Source organism: Ceratotherium simum, chromosome 1, assembly GCF_057802395.1.
Source record: "Ceratotherium simum simum isolate JZ-2026a chromosome 1, ASM5780239v1, whole genome shotgun sequence".
Lineage (NCBI taxonomy): Eukaryota > Metazoa > Chordata > Mammalia > Perissodactyla > Rhinocerotidae > Ceratotherium > Ceratotherium simum.
Window position 1 is genome coordinate 110,581,209 of NC_141900.1, and position 19,858 is coordinate 110,601,066.

General features: G+C 47.0%; 1 protein-coding gene across 4 annotated transcripts in view; it reads right to left on the minus strand.

The window, feature by feature from the left end:
* ESYT2 (extended synaptotagmin 2) overlaps positions 1 to 8,151 on the minus strand; it is a 97,253-nt gene extending 89,102 nt beyond the window's left edge. For 2 of the 4 annotated variants that reach the window (XR_015552744.1, XM_087433836.1), the window contains exon 1: positions 7,772 to 8,151. Coding sequence is in view for 3 of the 4 variants with exons in the window: in XM_087433836.1 (XP_087289962.1) it covers positions 7,772 to 8,083 (312 nt within the window). In the remaining variant the exon portion in view is untranslated. The remainder of the gene's footprint in view (positions 1 to 7,771) is intronic. The other 2 variants (XM_014787591.2, XM_004430576.3) reach the window with 2 other exon arrangements.
* Between the last annotated feature and the right edge of the window lie 11,707 nt (positions 8,152 to 19,858).

A 19,858-nucleotide genomic window follows, 5' to 3' on the forward strand; every position in this document is an offset into this window, starting at 1 on the left:
GAAGAGAAGCTAATTAAAGTTGTGATTCCATGGGGCAGGGGTGGAGCAGGGATGGGGGGAGGGGGCTTTTGTCCTAAAGGTTATTTACATAAGGGGAGATCCGGATAAATCTACATGCATTTTAAAATCACACCATTCAAAAACAAATACTGCCCTCCTCAGCTAGTCTGCTTATAACATTATCATGCTACTTTCATGAGTTCGAAAATAGTTCATATGTCCTAGACAGATATGATAAATAGCTCAAGCACATAACCTTTCAAAACTTGAAAAGAGCAGAAAATTAAATATCTCAAACTCTAGTTTTATCTTTTCTCACCATATAATAGCTAACAATCTCATTTTTTGAATCTGTCCATCAGACATCATTTAAATAAACCATGACACACCTATAAGATAATGTTGCATACTTAATAAAGGACGCTACAACACACATGTACATCCACATACATCCAAACATATTATTAAAGATTCAGAAAATCACCAAAATGTTAATAATGGTTATCACTAGTTAGGATTGCCTGCGACTTTTTCCTCTTTATTCTTCTCCAAAGCTGAAATGTTCTGCATGCATTCTTCTTATATCAGAAAAATTGTTTTTAAAACTGGTCTAGCCATAACATAGGAAATAAAGAAAAACACAACTACATCTTCATTAAAAACAGAAAAATAAAGAGAACTTCAATAAGTGATTGAACAAACAATAGAAGTTCAAGCTCAACTGCAATGACAATTTTATAAATAAAAAAGAAAGTAAAATAAAAACTGTCATACTAGGGCCGGCCCCGTGGCTTAGCAGTTAAGTGCGTGCACTCCGCTACTGGCGGCCTGGGGTTCGGATCCCGGGCGCGCACCGACGCACTGCTTCTCCGGCCATGCTGAGGCTGCGTCCCACATACAGCAACTAGAAGGATGTGCAGCTGTGACATACAACTATCTACTGGGGCTTTGGGGGAAAAAAATAAATAAAATTAAAAACAAACAAACAAACAAAAAACTGTCATACTAGTATTTCCACATCTACCGTTTGTGTGGTTATCACTAATTCTTGAGTGTAGTCACCAGGTACAAAACAGTTCTTTTATACAGGAAATTACTGCTGCTGACACATAGAGTGCACTTAAAATGTGCTGTCATTTTGCATCGATACTTTCATCCTCGATGCTTTCATCTGGATATCCTGTGGTAACCCATTAAAAAGACACGAGATAATGAACTATGAGTCTCACAGGCATCCACTATGAGTAATCATAAAACTGCCTTTCACAAAATAGGTAAAGAGAGCATGGCATAAAACTGGACTTATATGCACAGCTAGATCAACGAACCCTAGAAAAGAGTTTTAATCTTCATCAGTAAAATCTTTGCTTTAAAATAGATTGACTTAAAGAGCTGAGCTATTACCTTAATAAATGTACAAAATGCTCTAAATGGCGTAATTTAAGAAAAAAGGAATACCACTTCACCAACAGAAAGACCTAATAAAAGTCTGCCTTTCTTTTTCCATATGTATTTAAGAGCCTAGAAGTCTTTTAAATCCTAAACCATATTTTTCTGAACAAACGATTTTTAGTATGGTTTACTGGCACAAATAGAAACATTCACAATAACAATTCCATTCAAAGTTGTTATAATTTTCCACCAACTTCTGTTACGGGTTGTTTGGAATTATGGATGCTGTTTTTAATACATTTTTTCCCTAGATTAAAATAATGAGTACATATTACTTTTAACAACAACAAAAAACTACCAATGCATACTATGACTAAAACTAGGATTATACATAGACTGCGTTATCACCAGCCAGTGAATTCTTGAGTTTAAGGCCTTGTCTTACTCATATTTGTGTCTCTAGTACCTAGCACAATACGTGGAACAGAGCAAATGTCTAGTAAACGTCAGCTGAGTGAAAAGATGAATCAATCAAGGCTCATTTTTAACCCCTACAAATAAATTAGTCTAGTTCCTTAAAACGTGATCTACTCTAGGAAAAATTCACCAAAATAAATGGTTTCCCCAGGCAAAAGACAACTCCTGACATTGTGTAAGAACTGTGCCCCACCCAATTCCAAAAGAACTTGAGGTGACTCAGTGTTTAACGCACAATAAGATCATTAAGAGTAAAACAGAACAGGCTATTTGAAGGAAGGTGGATGTGCACTTCCAGCTGCCTCAGTGGCGTAGAGCACAACAATCCAGCAATAATCTTGGCTGTAAGTTTTTTGGAAGCTGAGGCAAGAAGAGAACTCTACTGAATTGCAGAGGAGCTCCCATTTTCTGATTTCACAAGCTTAGTTCTGAATACATCACTCTCTCCCCCTCCTCCCATATCCAAACATTCCTTGTCTCAACAGAAGTGTTCATATTTATGCCCAGTACAGGCTCCCTGTGAAATGGGAGAGCTGCCCTGAGAGCCCGGCCTGGACCCCAGTCCCAGCATGTCCACTCCTCACCCCTGGGCCCAGAAGAAGCGATGAGCCTTAGTTCAACCTTCTGTCACCATCCATTTGGCTCCCTCCAGACTGGACCACCCAAGAATCCACACTGCTGCCCTCGTGGGCTCTGATGCTTTCACCCCCACCCTCCTCACCCCAGAGACATGCCCTTGATTTCCCACCTATTCTCAAATGTCCATAAGGTGTCTATAGGCACTCCCTCGCCACTAACTGCCTCCCATCCTCTCTTCTGGCCCCCCACAGCACTTGGGGCCATCACACCCTGCCTCATTTCTACCCAGAAGAGAGTACACATGTGAAGGCAGGATGACCCTTTACACTTCTGCATACAGTGGGTCCTCAGATCTTTAAATGGAGGAGGAAAATTCATCTGAGGCAGCCTTGTCATGGAAACTAAAAAGGTAACGATTTAACATAATAAAATGCAAAAGACCACAAATAGCACATTCTAAAATCATGTCATGATAGAATGTATCTAATATAAAACAAACCAATCTATAGGCTGAATTTGTCAAACATAGATGATAATTATGTGTCGACACCCTGACTCAAAGGTAAGAGCTTAGAATAATTTACAGAATAACATACATTTAGGCTGTTTATATCTCTGAAGCATGATTTCTATTGTTATTCAATTAGAATGTTTGTTTAGCCAATATAGTATCAACGTTTAAAGTAACATTAGGTTTAAGGTAAAAACATTTACCTGCTATTTTCATTCATAAGCCCACCCCTTTCACTAAATATTCTTTAAAATGTAAATGACTCCAAATTTAAGTTGAAACAATAATTTTAAAAAGTTCTAACAGTTTTAGCTGGAATTCTATAAGCAAAGAGGTACATACAGCTTACTTTGTACTATAACTGATTGCCTTTTTCACTTATTTTTAAAAGAAATTCAATGTCTATAATATTTTTTAATAGCACTACTGAGATATAATTCACATAGACCATATAATTTGAAGCGTACAATTCAACATTTTTTAGTATATTCACAATGTCCGTGATATTATTCAAGATTAAATGTTGCAACCAGTGCAGAAGTCACGAAAACCTACAGAAAAAATAAAAGGTTCACTAGGCCTAATGAGAACACTAAATTACTAGTTAGTTTTTGATAATTGGTTCTTTACAGGATTGAGATCTATATATATAACATAATTTAATATAACACACTAATTAAATATAAGTTTATTACATATTATTTTCAATTCATGTATTTACTTAAATGATTTACAGTTCAGTCCTAGCTCTATATTCTCCCATCTTGAAATGTAAAGTGAGCCTAACATTCATCTGAAACAGAAGATCACTAAAACCAGAGCAAACAAGCTGATGGATGCATATATTCTAAATTTAAATTCAGTTTTTAGTTTAAACTAAAAAACAGATATTTACTGCTTTATGTCTAGCAACTTTAGGGCGTGCTGGTCTAACTTAACAAAGCACTTAGATCACATAAGACAGAGCAATGCAATGCTCACAGTCCTTTTCCTCTTTGAACTACTGCAGAGCAGAAGCGTGGGTATAAACAAGAAACCCAAAGCAGCATCCATATCCCTTTCACAGCTATGAGGAGACTCTAACATTTTCTCAAAGCACATAATCTCTCTAGGATGGAAATGCTAAAGGTGCAATTACAGTTTAAAACAGCTGAACTGTGATTCCTGATTTAGCTACACCAACTATTTTCTGTTACAAGTTTTCACAAAATTTCATTAAAGTATAACTCAATAATTAACACTGAGAATAAAAGCAAATATTTACCCATCTTTTACATGAGACCATAGTGTTCTGTTTTCTTTTGCTCATTTGGTTCTTAGCCTAAACATATTAAACTTTGGCTAGAGTTAAATTCTCCTGAACTTCCCAGAAGAACTATGGAAGAAAGCTCTCCCCAAAGAAAAGCTTGTACACTATAGTGACTATGCTTTAAATCTCAATCATCAAAGTATTAGAGTAATAAAAGACCAACTGTCAAAAAAGTTGAGTAATACTGTACACAACAGGTTTGGGTCTCAACTTCTCTGCAGCCATAGAATCAGCATTTACCGGCAGTAGTAAAAGCAGGAAAAAGGCAGATTTCACCCTCAAAACTTCTAAGCTTTCAAGTAAATGAAAATAGCAGTGGAAAATTGTCCTTATTCATCTCTACAAAAACTCTTCAAGAATATTCTTCACCCATAGTCTAATTTTACAGGGGCAGACAATTAACACAGGTCAACACTGGTACAACAAAAAGGCCAGTCCTCACTCCATCAACCCAAACCTGCCAGGCTTTTCCTCTATTTATGGGAAAAAAACAGTGAAAAGTGAAAAATAACGCACTTACATTAAAGCTGTAGAACCAAAGTCTTACAAAATTACCACGTTAAGTGAGAGCCATTTTTCATATCGTACTAGTCTTAATTCGAAACAGTATATATTTTTTATCAAAGTATTAATATTCTTTAACTATCTCATTTTCCATATCCAGTACAAATTTTTACTGTACTAAATAAAAAGAAGAAAAATTGTCAGGGAACATATCCAAAAGTGGGGTTAAGGAGTACCACATTAGTTCATGTTTTCCTATGCTTCCACCCTGCTATGAATCACAGTTGTCAATGACACTATGAAAATGTGTACAAATATATCTTGTTCAAAGCAAAACACCAGCCCAAAGTTCAGAACCGCAAGAACCTAAGTATGTACAGTAAAAATCGAAGTACTACTAACAGAGAAATCTTAACTTTTCCAATGCATGGCTTCTGTTATTGATTTGCTCCCTGGCTACAGCAGAATAGCAAGCACACTTCTAGACAGTGTAAATTTCTATTATGAAAATAACACAAGGTTATTACAATAAAAAGAGATATATAAAAAAAATTTCCCTCAAACTCCAGACTCTTAGTGCTTTTCTTGGATACCACCACTATCAAGTTTCATGTGAATCCTTCAGAAGTTTTCTAAGTAAGGCAGGCATGTTTAAGTATATATGTGTGATGTGAACACAAATACAAATTTAGAATAAGCAAGTGAAAATTTCTGAAGAAAATACAAAAATCTTACTCCATGAGATGAACTGATGGTTCATCAGTTTAAGTCACACGGAGGAAAAACCCAAGAAAAGAATCTTTGGCTAATCACCTTTTCTATTCCTCTAAAAAAAATAAAATAAAAAGAATTTGTCTTGTCCCTCAGCATGGTAGCAACTATGTTTGTTAACTTACTACGTTAAAACAGTGTGCAGGGGCGGCCCGTGGCGCAAGCGGTTAGGTGCGTGCGCTCCGCTGCGGCAGCCCAGGGTTCACCGGTTCGGATCCAGGGGCGCACCCACGCACCGCTTGGCAGGCCTTGCTGCGGCGGCGTCCCATGTAGGGTGGAGGAAGATGGGCATGGATGTTAGCCCAGGGCTGGTCTTCCTCAGCAAAGGGAGGAGGATTGGGAGATGTTAGCTCAGGGCTGATCTTCCTCACAAAAACAAAACAAAACAGTGTGCATTACACAAGAATTTTTACAAGCAAATCGGGTATTAGCCAACTGCTGGATAACCAAATATCGACGGGAGTCAGCACCACCGATTCCCGCCTGCTCTTCTGGTAACGCGCCTACTGTTCCTCGTTCCTTTCGGGCCTCGTGTAACTTGGGGTACCGCGGACGAGAGTCCTGCATCTCCAGAGCGCACCTCTGCTGGCTCTTCCCGCCCTGCCCACCCGGCCTCCTGCCTCTAGGAGCCACCGGCGCCGGCTGCCCTGACTCTCCACAACACCGCCGCGCCCGCGGCCAGCGCGCGCCGCCCGGCTCGCCGCCCGAGGGCGCGACCCTCAGCTCTCCCCGCCAGCCCGCCGGCCGTCACCGGGCGCCGCGTCCCGCCTGCCTTCGCCCGCCTCCGGGGCGCTCGCTCCAGCCCGACTTCACCGGGTCTCAGGACCGGAAACAGATCCCTCTCCAAGCCCCGCTCCTCTCAGAGAAACGCCCTTCCGAGGCTCACTGGCCGGCCCTTCCCAGAGGCGGACCCCGGGCCGACGCGAGCACCATGCCCTCAACACGGGCTCCACTTCCTGTAATACGTGCCGCCCAGCACCGGTAGAAAGGACAGGACGAGGGCGCCAACCGCGGGCGCGCCCACGCTCCATAACTCATGCCGGGAACTAACTGCCTGGGTAGAGGCAAAACAGTCAACACCAGACTCTTCCTATTAGCGGAACTCGCACAACCTCCTGCCCCAACCACCGGGATTCAGTCCACCCCACGTGAAGCGGCTCCGTCTTAGAACGCCACTTCTGAAAGAAACACGAGAGGCAAACTGTCAACCCTGCTGACACCAGCACATCTTTTGGGGGCCCCCACTGCTCCTCAACCGCGTCAGGAGCGGCCAAGAGACGGCCGCGTCTCCTCGGGGAAGAGGGACCGAGCGTGCCCCCGCCGCTGTCACTGTCACCGCACCGCACTCCCCCGGCGGGGCGGGGCCGGGCGGGCGGCGGCTCCGCGAGCCCCGCCGTCCCCCTCGGCGCACTCCAGAGGCGGGAGGCACCTCCCCGCCAGAGGGAGACGCCCGGGCGCCCACGCGCAGCCCACCGGGGGTTCCGCTCGGGACGGGGCGGGGGCGGCAGAAGCGAGGACACCTGACTTAGGTCAGAACCCGCTCCGGGGTCCACCCAGGCGGGTGCCGGGAGGCTCCTGGCGGTCAGGACACCCCACCGTGGGCGGGTGGGCCGAGGAGGCGATGACAGCCCCGCGGACCCCGGCCTGGAGAGGGAGGCACAGTGGGCTGGGGACACCGACGGCGGTGCGGACATCTGACTTGGGCGGGGGAGGCCCGAGGCGGGCGGGGACCCCTGACCGGGGCGGGGCACGGGCCGTGGCGGACAAGCACCCCTGACCGGGGCAGGCAGGCGGGGCGGGGCATGGCCGTGGCGGACAAGGACCCCTGACCGGGTCGGGGGCACGGGCCGTGGGGGACAGGGACCCCTGACCGGGGCGGGGCACGGGCCGTGGCGGACAGGGACCCCTGACCGGGGCGGGGCACGGGCCGTGGGGGACAGGGACCCCTGACCGGGGCGGGGCATGGCCGTGGCGGACAGGGACCCCTGACCCGGCAGGGTACCGGCCGTGGGGGACAGGGACCTGAGCGGGGCAGGCAGGCGGGGCACGTACCGTGGGGGACAGGGACCCCTGAGCGGGGCGGGTCACGGGCCGTGGCGAACAAGGACGCCTGACCGGGGCGGGGCACGAGCCGTGGCGGACAAGGACGCCTGACCGGGGCGGGGCACGGGCCGTGGCGGACAGAGACGCCTGACCGGGGCGGCGGGTCCGCGCGAGGCCCCACTCACCCAGGCCGGCAGGTCGCAGGCGCGCACGCCCAGGCGCACGGCGCGCTCCTCGTCCTCCAGCAGCGCCAGCGCGCGGCACAGGCGGGTGGCCTTGAGGCCGCGGCTCCGCCGGCACCACACGAGCAGCCCGAGGGCCAGCAGCACCCAGCTGAAGCTCAGGCCCAGGTAGCCGAGCGCGTACACCGGCAGCAGCAGCGCGAAGCTGCGCGCCAACTGCGCCAGCAGCCCCGCCACGTCCACGCTCAGCGCCCGGCCGGGGGGCTCGGCGCGCCCAGCGCCGGCCTCGGGGCCCCGGTCCTGGGCGCCGCTCATCGCGCAGCAGCCTAGCGCTCGCCTCCCGTCCCGGCCGAGGAGCCTCAGCCCTCAGCCCGCGCGCCACCGCCCCTCTGAGGGGACGGCGCCGCCGCTACGGCCCGCCCGCGCTTCCGCCCGCGGGCGGCGTGTGACGTCAGCACGCAGGGCGGGTAGGGCGTTGCGGGTGGTCAGGAGGGCGCGCGCCACTGCGGCGACCCGGCGCAGCCCTGGGCCTGGCGCACGTCACAGCGCGGGGTGGACGGGGACGGCTTGCTTACGTCAACGTGGGGTGGGCGGGGCCAGTGTGAGCGCCATCACTCGGGGCGGACGGGCGCGGCTCTGCGGCGCGTCACCAGGGGGTATGGGCGGGGCCGGCATGTGAGGACTCCGCGCGGCCCGGGCGGGGCGCCACGTGAGGCGCAAGTGGGCGGGGCCGCCGTGTAGCGTCATCACGCGGGGAGAGCTGTCGTGGCCCTGGGCCTGGGGCACTCCTCTCAGGGGGTTGGTGGGGCTGGCGTGTGGCGTCATCGCGCGGGGTGGGTGGGGCGTCACTGAAGCGGCAGGGCGGGCGCAGCCCTAGGCCTGGGGGTTGTCTTCTTAGGGGGCGGGCGGGGCCTGCGCGCTACGTCACGGCGCGGGGCGGGCTCTGTCCGCCGGCGGGCCGTGGGGGTGTGAAGCGAGAAGGGGCGTGCCCTGCGGCGGCGTGTGTGGGTGGTTCTGGCTGCAGAGTGCGGCCGGGCATGGGGACTGCTGCGTGTCACGCCCGTGGGCCTCGGGCGACGGGTGCGTCTGCCGCGGCATGTGGGCGGGGCCCCGGGAGGTGGGGCTCTGCTCGCGCCACCTTCTGGGCGCGCGGTGGCCCGAGGGCTCCCGTGGAAGGGGAGGTGCACGCTCGGCGTGCGTTACTCTTGCGAAGTTGTGGGACGTCACTGTTTGATAGGCTGTCAGGCGTCGTTTAATGACTACAGGGACACGTTCTGAGAAATGCTATTAGGCGATCTCGTGGTTGTGTGAACCTCACACACACCTGGGTGGTCCAGCCTACACACCTAGGCTGTAGTGCTGCTCACGGGAGCACCGTGGTCTCTGCCGCCAGTCGTTAACCGAGTCGTCATTGTGCGGCGCATGACTACTTTTACGATGTTAAAACACCCTGACTCTCGTGAGTGGTTCTGAAAGTGCAGTGCCGTAAAGAAGTTACCGTTCTAGTCATGCTGATGGCCACTTGGAAATCTCTCAACTGTCTTAGAGATGTGAAAAACACAGCAGGGTAGGTCTTCTTTTTGTGTATATAAAATGAAGAAATTTCATCTCAACGTTCCCGAGGTGACACTCAAGCAGGAAAGCTGGGAATCCAGCACCCGTCCCCCTAAGCAGGATGCTACACAACGAGTTTAGACCCTGCATGTGATGTCTGAGAAGGACGACGGCTCTTGATCACTTTATTTTTAGTAAACTCAATCAGGGTAATTCCTAAGTGCTTTTATTTTACTTTTTGAGGAAGATTGGCTCTACGCTAACATCTGTTGCCAATCTTCCTCTTATTTCTTCTTTTTTCTCCCCGAAGCCCCAGTTGTATACGTTAGTTGTAAAGTTGTAGCTCTTCTCTATGGGATGCCACATCATCATGGCTTGATGAGCGGTGAGTAGGTTCAGGCCCAGGATCTGAACTGGTGAACCCCGGGCTTCAGAAGTGGAACGTGAGAACTTAACACCACCACCACCCAGCCGGCCCCCCTGTGCTTTTGATCATACTCAGTGAGTTCCAAGGAAATTTTAACTCAGTTTATAACAATAAGGCTTGTTTTTTCCCCTCTCTCACTCGCCCTTCAAATCTTTATATTACTGGCAGCCTTGAATGATCACCTTTAGGAAGGGCAGGGACTACTGGAGAGAAATATAGCACGCTTACACAGTTTTAAGGTTATGGTTGACATGTGTTCTTCATGTCACATGAGTTCTTCCCTGCCATCCTGCAGGGATTCTGGAATAATGATAAGTATGTAGTAGCTGCAGGGACAAAGCCTGGCGTCTTCAGGACGAAACAGTGATATCCCACAGACCACTTTGCTGTGCATGTAGGAGGGCAAAAGCCTGTAAGATGAAGAGGACTGCCAACTAAAGTCTAAACTGTAATCATAGCCCTGTTAGACGGAATGAATAAAAGACTTGCTGCTAAGATGAACTTTTTGGGTGGGAGGAGCATTTGCGTGCATTGGTAACTTTGCCAAAGTATCATTAGTAATTCAACTAAGCTTTAAGTTCCATGAGGGCAAGAACCATATTTATTATGTCTGTCTGCATATCCTCAGGCTAGCACAGTGCCTGGTGCAGCAGGTACTGGATGCATAAACCACACCTATCTTGTCCCTTCATCTGTGAGTCTATAATTATGTATGCATATATGTGTGTGTGGCTATGGAGATACCAAATATATACCTCATATGAAAACATTGCTCTAGGGGCTAGAAGACTCAAAACTTCGGGCAAGGGCTCTAAACCTCAAGCAAGGGAAGGAAGTGGTTTTTCCTTTCTTGCTCTTCACCAAATTACATTATGTAAGTCAGAAATACATAAAATGGTGAGTCTCAACCTTTTTCCTATGCAAAAGCTTAATGCTCTAATGCCACCTCTCATTAAAGACGAAGTTACAACCTCAAAAGAAGTAATTGCCTTGTTAACATAGGAAGGAGCATGAGGCTTTGTGTCTTGTGGTTTTCCCTCTAAAGAGTTGTAGAATCACATCCTGTGGATAAAGAGTGGGGTGAACACCAGCTGTTACCGGACACATACACGGTTCTTTACCCGCCACACAAGAGGGGCCAAATAAAAACTGGAACGCTAGGCTTATGGCAAGGAAAGCATTTTTATTTCGGGTGACGTCAGCCAGGAGATGAGAGTGAGCCCTCAAATTTGTCCCATCTCCCCGAAAGATGGGAGGCAAGGGGTTTTGAAGGTTTAGACGGAGAGCATGTGCTGGGGTTTTAGGTAAGGGAGGGGGAGCACGTGGCCTTGCTGGTTGGCACCTTCCCACCAGCCTGCGTTTGGCCTTAAAGACTGAATTTCTTTCCCTTGACTGGATTTTTCTGGTTAGTTTTCATCTTCAGCCTGCATTTGGCCTTCTGAGGCTGAATCTTGATGTCTGGAGCTTGACTTCCTGGGAAAGACAGCTCACGCATATACTAAGGAGGGACTGAAAGACCTAGTTAGTTTTGAACAACAGTTGATTATGCTGAATATGCACAGCTGCAGTTAGCAAAGCTTATCTCAAAGTTTTTGCTCTCTTCTAGCCCAGGGAAGATTTTTTAACCTCTTTGTGCTCGGTTTCAAAGCCACATAAAAAGTCCTGCACAACTGTGATAAAGCATTTGACCTGGGGGCCTAGGGACGTAGAAGATACTGAAGACAAGTGTCCACGTTGTACACCAATCAACTCCTGGCCTCAGCTGCCTTCCTGACCCCGCTGAACCTCTGGCCACTCACCTGTATTTAATCATACCAGCGAGGCTGAACGGATCTCGTTCTGCACCGAGTCTGGTAACAGGCCCAGCTCGGTTCTGAGGCTTTTGCTAGCATTCCACTCTTTATACCCCTCAGTCTCCTGTGACCTGTTCATATTATTTCTTTCCTTACCTTCTGTGCAGACACTTCTTCAGTGAAAGGCCCTGCTTTCTCAGAGGAAAGAAGAGCATCATTGGGAAGGTTCTAGCACAAAACTATAAAGTTTTAGCCACTGCACTCATCCTTTCCAGTTTCAGGAAACAAAGTGCTGCCTTCTGTTTAAGTTCGATCCTCTCTGCTCTGTTTTAGATGCCCCTGCCTAGGTCTGGGCCTTATCCACTCTCCCGCCCACCTTTTCCACCTCTGCCTGTCCCCCCATCCTACACAGGTTTCATTGTAGAGGATGAGAGCACACTGCCTCTTCCTTTCGTGCTATAGCTGGCATTCATTTTGCTCAAACTCACCAAGACTCCTATTCCTGTGTTTCTGAGATGCTCCTTTGTGACAGAACCATTCTTTACCCGAGCAGAAAAATCGGAAAAAGCTTGGTCCTTTCTTGCTGACCCAGATTACTACAGAAATCTCTTAATTGACTGATAGCCCTTTAATCCTGCCCTCTTTAAAAGTTCCCCAGAGACCTTCCCTCCCTGGCACGGAGGAGGCTGTGGCAGGCCTACCTGAGGTGGTGGACAGACTAGTCAGCCTGGTTGTCCAGCAAGTAGACACGTATATTGAGGATAGTGAAAGCCATGAGATGAACTTTCTTCATTTTACATACACATAAGATGTCGATGTCACTGTTGGACATCCTACAAGCATGGAAAGGGGGAGGCCAGAAAGAACGCTGAGGTGTTGGATTGGACTTGGAGCTGTGTGAAGTCGTGTGTTTTGATATATATGCACAGATAGACATAAAAAGTTATAGATGTATATCTATTTGCATATGTGTTATTTTATATAGTTTCTATTTCTGTCTGCTGAGAGCATCCGGAAGCTCTCAGTACCCGAGTATCAATAAGCACAAGTAGCTCTTAGATCTTGGCTTCTAAATACCATTCTCTAATTAAAGGAACCAGAGCTCTTCAGAGAAATAGCTGACTTCAGGGCTGGAGTGTGAAAGTACAAGCTGAGCCTGGAATATTTTGTTGTGCTAGAAAGTAAGAAAATGCTCAAAGAATCACATGATGTCGAAGGACACAGGAGGCAACTTGAGGGGCTCCCACTGATTAAATATGGGACTATTTGAGCAGCAAAATGAAGGATGATATTGGCAGATTATAACCTAGGGAGTCAAATAGGAACCCATGAGTCCATACTGATATAGATGAATGAACAAGTTATCAATGCATGGAAAATAAATAACTAGAGTGATGGAAATAGAAAATCACCATTTAGCAATCATCGTAGTGCAGGAGTGAGTTATCAGTGGAGGCTAAAGATGATAGGTGGAGGTTTGATGAGGAATAATACTGGAATACCTTCTACAAGATACTCATCAATCACAAAGGCAAAAATGGGGACTTTCTGGTGGGGAACATGGGCAGACACCAACATGACCCAGTGACATGTCACCAGCGGGGGCATGAAGGGGAAGGGAAGACAGGTGGAAATTGTGAGTCCTGATGCGACGTGCTGAGGAGCATGGCAGCATTTCTGGGGCATCTCTGCCAGAAATCTTGACCCGAGTGTAGCCCGGGGGACTCACCAGACACATGAAGTGTGGGGTCACCCTGTTTTCTTGTTGAGAAATTGTAATTACTCCAGATCACAGGAGACTAAAGAGACAAGACAACCACATGCAACGTATACTTCTGCGTGGGGTCTGGGCCGCGAAGGAAAAGAAATGTTTCGGGGATGGTTGGTGAAACGAGGGGAATGTGTGGACTGGGCAGCAGAGTTGTATTGGGGTTGACGTCCTGACAGAGAGGGTTGTGGAGCGGAGGCTGCCCTTGTTTTGGGGAAATAGTGGGGTATTTTGTGGTGATCAGATCTGAACCTCTTTGTCAGCTGACTCCGTAAAAGATGATCTTGGGTGAGCGTGTATAGATGGATGCTGGATGCTGGATGACACACAAGGGCAGCAGATGTGGTGTGAAGTCAACAGTGGGGAGCTGGGTGATGGGCACAAGAGAGTTCTTTGGACTCACATATTTTCTCTAAGTGAGAAATTACTTCAAAAATTATTTTTAAAAGTCTCAATTTCTATCAAATGGCCAATTTAAGATGCAGATTTGATTGAATCTCTTCCCTGCTTATGAAATGTTTCCTTTGCACCCAGTATGAAGCTAAAGCCCCTTCACACAACAAGCAGAGCTCTTCACAACTTGACCCTGCTTCTCACCTCACCCTCTATCCAGGGTCTGGGCACAGTGTTACACTGCTTCTCCTTCTTCCCAAACCGTGCTGTTACCTGCCTTTGTGCCTTTGCACCTGCTGTTCCCTGTGTCTGGACTACCCTTTTCCTTTTGTCCTTTTGCAAAACTCCTATTGGCCTTTCAAAACCCAATTTGTAGGTATTCACCTCTGGGAAGCCTTTTGTGCTATTCCCCTCCCCATGAGCTAATCCTGTCTATACCTTATGCTTATCTTCACAATTACCCTTACGTACTGAATACAACTCAGCTCTCAGGAGCCCCTGAGGCAGCTCTGTGCATGTGAGGGGAGGAAGGATGTTCTTGGAGGAAGTCTGAATTAGGTGGTCCATATTAGAGTCCTCAACTGAAGCCATATGTCAAGTCACAAGCCCCTTGTCGGTTTTTATCATTAATGAAGGTGATATTTGCATGGCCTTGCTGGGTCCTCTGCTCAGGTCTCTGAGGTGAAATCAAGTGTTGGCTGAGTTGTGGGGCCCTCTGGAGATCCTCGTCTGAGATCCTCTCCTGCGTCCACTCAGGTCGTTGGTGGAAATCCGTTCATTGTAGCTGTAGGACTCAGGCCCCCAATTTCTGCTGGCTGACAGCCAGTAGTCACCCTCAGCTCCTCCCTCTTGTCATGACAGTTTGCTTCAAACTGATTAGTAACCTAACCGTGGGAGTGATAGCCATCACATTCACAGGTTCCACTCACACTCGGGGGAGAGGGTTACACAAGAGCAGGGACAGCAGGGGCAGGAATCCTGGGGCTGAGTCACCACAGTCTCTTCACTGGTTGAGAAAAGAGAAGGGTGTTAATGGGCCCTCTGAAATTCCAAAAAGTGCTCTAGTTATAGTTTCATATAGTAGTGGGTAACTTATAAATTTATAAAGGAAGGCTATAATTTGGTATCCCACCTATTTTAATCTTCCCTAAGATTATAATTTAGGTGATAACCTATTATAACAACAATAACAAATTATTAATAATTAACATTTATTGAGTGCTTAGTTTGAGCTAGGTGCCATGCTAGGTGCTTTACATAATTACTCATTTAATCCCCACAATCACTCTTCAGAGTAAGTACCTTATAATTCCCCCTTTTACTGAAGAGCTAACTGAAGCACAAGGTAGTAAAACAAACTGCCCAATTTTACACAGCTAGTGAGGCTGGTCAGGGACAGGAGCTCAGGACTCAGCCTTCTCACCAGCACGTTAGCTAACACTGGAGGTAGGTTTTGCATCATACCCGCATACATGGACATGACAGTGACACTGTATTTATGTGACTACGAAAACTAAAGAGGTTGGGAGAGGAAGGCTCATTGACCTTTGTAACAAAGTAGTTTATTACTGTGGAAAATGGTTTTGCTTTTATCATAACCTGAAATTATAAGGTAGTTTATAGTCTAGTGAGGAAGATGGACGTAAATTTTTAAATGACAGGAAAGAGAGTATGGGAGAACTTGATAACAAAGGTAAGCAGGGGAGGCTCTCTGCACAGGGCTGCTGGAGCTAAGGCTCCAGGGTGAGTAGGAGTGAAGCTGACTGGGAGAAAGGAACAAGTGTCCTGTTCAAATATGCCTGATTTTGAAGACAGTATAAAAAAAGTGTAAAATAACGTCATAATATATACGATAAAATAACATTTTGTATACATTTGGCTGAATACAATATATTATTAAATTTGATTTCGTCTGTTTCTTCTTACTTTTTAAAGTGTGGGTACTAGATAATTTATAACTACTGATGCGGCTTGAGTTGTATTTCTACTGGATGGTGCTCTTATAGACACAGTCAGTTATTGCATCTCCCGAGCCCTCCAAACCCCTGCCTCCCTCTGAGCTTGCACCCATATTTGTTTATCCCTCAAAATGTTCTTTCCCAGCCTCTCTGCCTCGTATTTGTGCTTCGAGTTCCATTTGATGTGAGGCTCTTCCTGACCTCATTCCTTCCTTCCAGGCAGACCTCTGTCACTTCCTCATGCACTGCATTTTATGAGTGGCTCTTATGCTTTCACATTATTTAATGGTTGTATGCATATTTCATTCTCCAGCAATTATGAGTACTAGAGGTCCAGAAAGTGTTTTATTTAGCTTTCTATCTCTAACATTTTATCAGTCCCCAGGTCATCAAATGAACTCAGTAAGCCAATCTATGGAATAAATAAAGATAGAAGAAATATTACAAGATAAAATGTAATTCATTGGCCAATGAGTTATTTAGAAAATTGTTTTAAGAAATCTGAGGAGAGAAAGATTGTTTTAGCTTCCTTAATAGGTGTAAATCCATTTACTTGGCAAATATGGTGGGGGATAGTGAGAAAGAGGAAATAATATTTGCAAAGCCTGTGAATCTGGTGCATTTGGGGAACTCTAGGTTATTCCTGTTTGGTGATGAAAGAATGCAACTCTGTGAGAGCTGGGGTGGAGACAGAAGCAGGGAGGGACGTGAGATTCACGTGTTAGGTGACTGGCTGCAATGGAGGGTGGACTGGTCTGGAGAGTCAAGACATAATTATCTTGAGGAGAGTTTGGATTGCCCTTGGGAGGTGGGGGGGGGGCTTTAAGGGCCACGCCCAGGTCACTCATGCAGCGTATATGTGCCTGACTTTATCCTCATATTCAACAAAGACTCTGAAGCTTTTCCAGTATCAGCTGTTTTCTCAGCTGACAAAGAGTGACATGGTGGTTAAGAGGATGAACTTTGGCATCAGACCAGCCACCAGCCTAGCTGTGTGACCTTAGGCAAGTGAATTAACCTTTCTGGTTCTCAGTCTCCTCATCTGAAAAACAGTAACATGCCTATCTCACATGAGATGCTATGAGAATTAGATGAATTACCGAACAGAAAGTTAGTTTGGTGCCTCTTCTGGAGCAGTCCCTGAATAAATTGTAGCTATCACTGAAATTACCTTTCCTATCTTCTTTTTGTCTTATGTTCCTCCTAAGTGCTGATGAGTGGAAATGAAAAAGGTAGTAGTGATATGTCCCAAACCAGAGTATAATCAATTGTAAAAGGCTTATTGGATCTGTTAATAATTTCTCTAAGGCACAGAGCTGAGTAAATGGCCTTTGTATCTGGAGCAAAGTAGACAGATCCTTAAAATTGTAAACTGGTTCATAATAGTATGTGAATCAAAACTATGTCTGCAAAATAAATTTTGTATCTACAGAAAAACCATGATATCAAAAGCATAGACTAGGGCCGGCCCCATGGCTTAGCGGTTAAGTGCTTGTGCTCTGCTGCTGGCGGCCCGGGTTCGGATCCCGGGCGCGCACTGACGCACCGCTTCTCAGGCCATGCTAAGGCCGCGTCCCACATACAGCAACTAGAAGGATGTGCAACTACGACATACAACTATCTACTGGGGCTTTGGGGAAAAAGAAAGAAATAAATAAAATTATAAAAAAAAAAGCATAGACTATTAATAAGATGCTCACTGATGTACTCCTTAACATATGATTTGAGAGTCTATTCTTTTTTATTGTGAAAACATTAAGTGGACTCTTTTCTAAGTAACATTTGCATACTGAAACAAATGCAAAACAGTTGTGGAAACATAGCTAAATGTCTGTTATAATGTGCATCATTAGAATAGGACCTACACCTCTCCAGTCTTGTGTATTTAAGATTGGCTTTTATTTTAATCTCCAAATAAAATAATTTTGATAAAATAAATCTGAGATGCACAATATTTGTCTCTTGTCTTTTGTTTGGTATAAAAACAGTCATTCTTTCAACAACTACTTTTTCAAATACTTCTTGATTCCTACTAATCTTACAGGGTGGTGGTACTGCACAAAGATGGGGTTCTTTTGCCTGATACACATAAAGGGCCAATTATTATGGCATCAGCTTTTGAGAAAAAAGAAAAACTTTATTTTAAGGTTGACCTGCAAGGAGACCGGAGGCAAAAGCTCTCGAATCTATCTCCCCAGTCCAGGATTTGGGGTGGAATTTCAGAGGTTAGGGAGAAAAGGCTGGTACTCAGATATGCTGGCAGGGCAGGTTTTGATTGGAGGGCTTTAAACATTTATGGTAAGGTGTGGAAGGGGCTTTAACACCGGATCTTCCTAGACAGCGGGCCCCTTTGCCTCTGATGACAGTCCGACTTTCAAGTTCCAGGCATGTCCTGGTCCTCTGGTTCCTTGGTGGGGAGAATCTTTGGTTCTGGGGTCATTTCAGATTAAGATTTTCTCCTTTACGCATGCTCTGGCTACATGACTTGCAAATTTTTGGCTTGCCCCTGAGAAACCTTCTGTTGATAAGATAGGGTCAGTTTGAACTGGTCCTAGAGGGCCCGTGGTACAGACTGTTTTATCAAATGACAACATATGGGAAAATAATTTGTCAAGTGCAAAGCCTTATACAGATGAAAAGCTCTTTTCATTATTGACTGTGAACTTGCTAAGTTAAATTTTGGGGGCCTTAATTTTCTTGCTTTTAAAAGGTGGGATGTGAGGTTGCTTTCAGATGCTGTTTCAGCACCTGAACACGCTCCTTTTCCTGGACTTGTCAGCGGGTCTCTGAGGTTATGCTGTAGCTGGGTAAGGAGCAGTAGACTCAGTGCCTCAGTTTCCTCATTGTAGCTCTGGATATCTGGTGATGATGTCAGCTCGGTCCTGCTGCCTGCCCTGCAAGGTCAGCCCAGCCTTCTCTGCGCCTGGAGATCTGGGCCACTAGTGTCCCCCATGCCCCCAACCCAAACCTAACGCCAACAGGGCAGGGGACCCAGCGCCCCTGGAAATTAATAATCAGAAACCTCATTAAAATGAGGTCAGGAGGCCGAAGAGCCCAACAAGAAGAAGACAGACTTCCTCTGCCTGAGGCCAAGGGCTCAGCCGAGGAGACACGGTCACTACTCAGACGAGGAAAAGCCACTACATGTCCAACTCTCCAATCCTCCAATAAACTCTTTGTTTACAGTAGTCCCCCAACTTCCTCCTCCCTTCTCTAAGTTTTCTCCTCCCCTTCTCACTCACACTATTACGGCACAAAGGGCACCATCTGCTCTCTGGGAGACAAAAGCCAATCATCAAGAGGCAAGATGGTGGAAAAGAAAGGGCAGTTTATTACAGCTTGCTAGCGAGGGAGAAGATGGCCAACTAATGTCTCAGAGAATCATCTTAAGTGGGCACAAAATCTTACAGCAGTTATATAGGGTTACAGGGGAGGGGGTTAGGAATGTGGACCCTCTGGTGTTACAGACTGGGAGTGCCACACCAGATCTTTCAGTTTTCATTGATGATGGCTATCAGCATGACTCTCTGTTTGGGGGGGTCATCACATTCCGCAGGAACTCAAAAGAACCAAGTTATCATCTTATCACAGCTGGGAGGTACATGCACAAGCAGGAGTGGTGAATTCTACAGAGCAGTTAGATCTCCCAGAGGGTGCATATCCAGCTGGGTTAGTTTGTCAGAGGTCACTCAAAGTTACAATATGACTTCTTTTCCACGATATGGCTTCCCTCACATCAACCTTGTCTTGAACGGGTATCAACACTTGTGTTGGCTGCCATGGTTGCAGACCCCAAATTATAATTCTTTTTTGATCCCAAATAAATCCATTTTGCTGGAGAAATAACTGGCTATTTGTTTAAGGTCAACACCCCCAGGGTAGCCCCAACCCAAACCTAACAACACAGCTGGTGCGCAACCCCCTGCCCCCAACAGTGCTCCCAACCCAAACGAAAAGTCGCTGGTGGCGGCACAGCCAGGCTGCCAAGCCGCCTTCCACGTCCCCCTGCCTTTGGGCGAGAGCGCCCTAGGCCAGCGAGGGCTCGGCCCTCCGCTGCTCCCCCTGCCGGTTGCTAGGAGTTGGGAAGGCGCAGGCGCACTGGGCTTGGCTCGGGCACGCCGGCCCTGCGGTCGCTCAGTCCTCCGCTGCTCCCAGCGGCCGGTTGCTAGGAGTCGGCCGTAGGGCATGCCGGTCCAG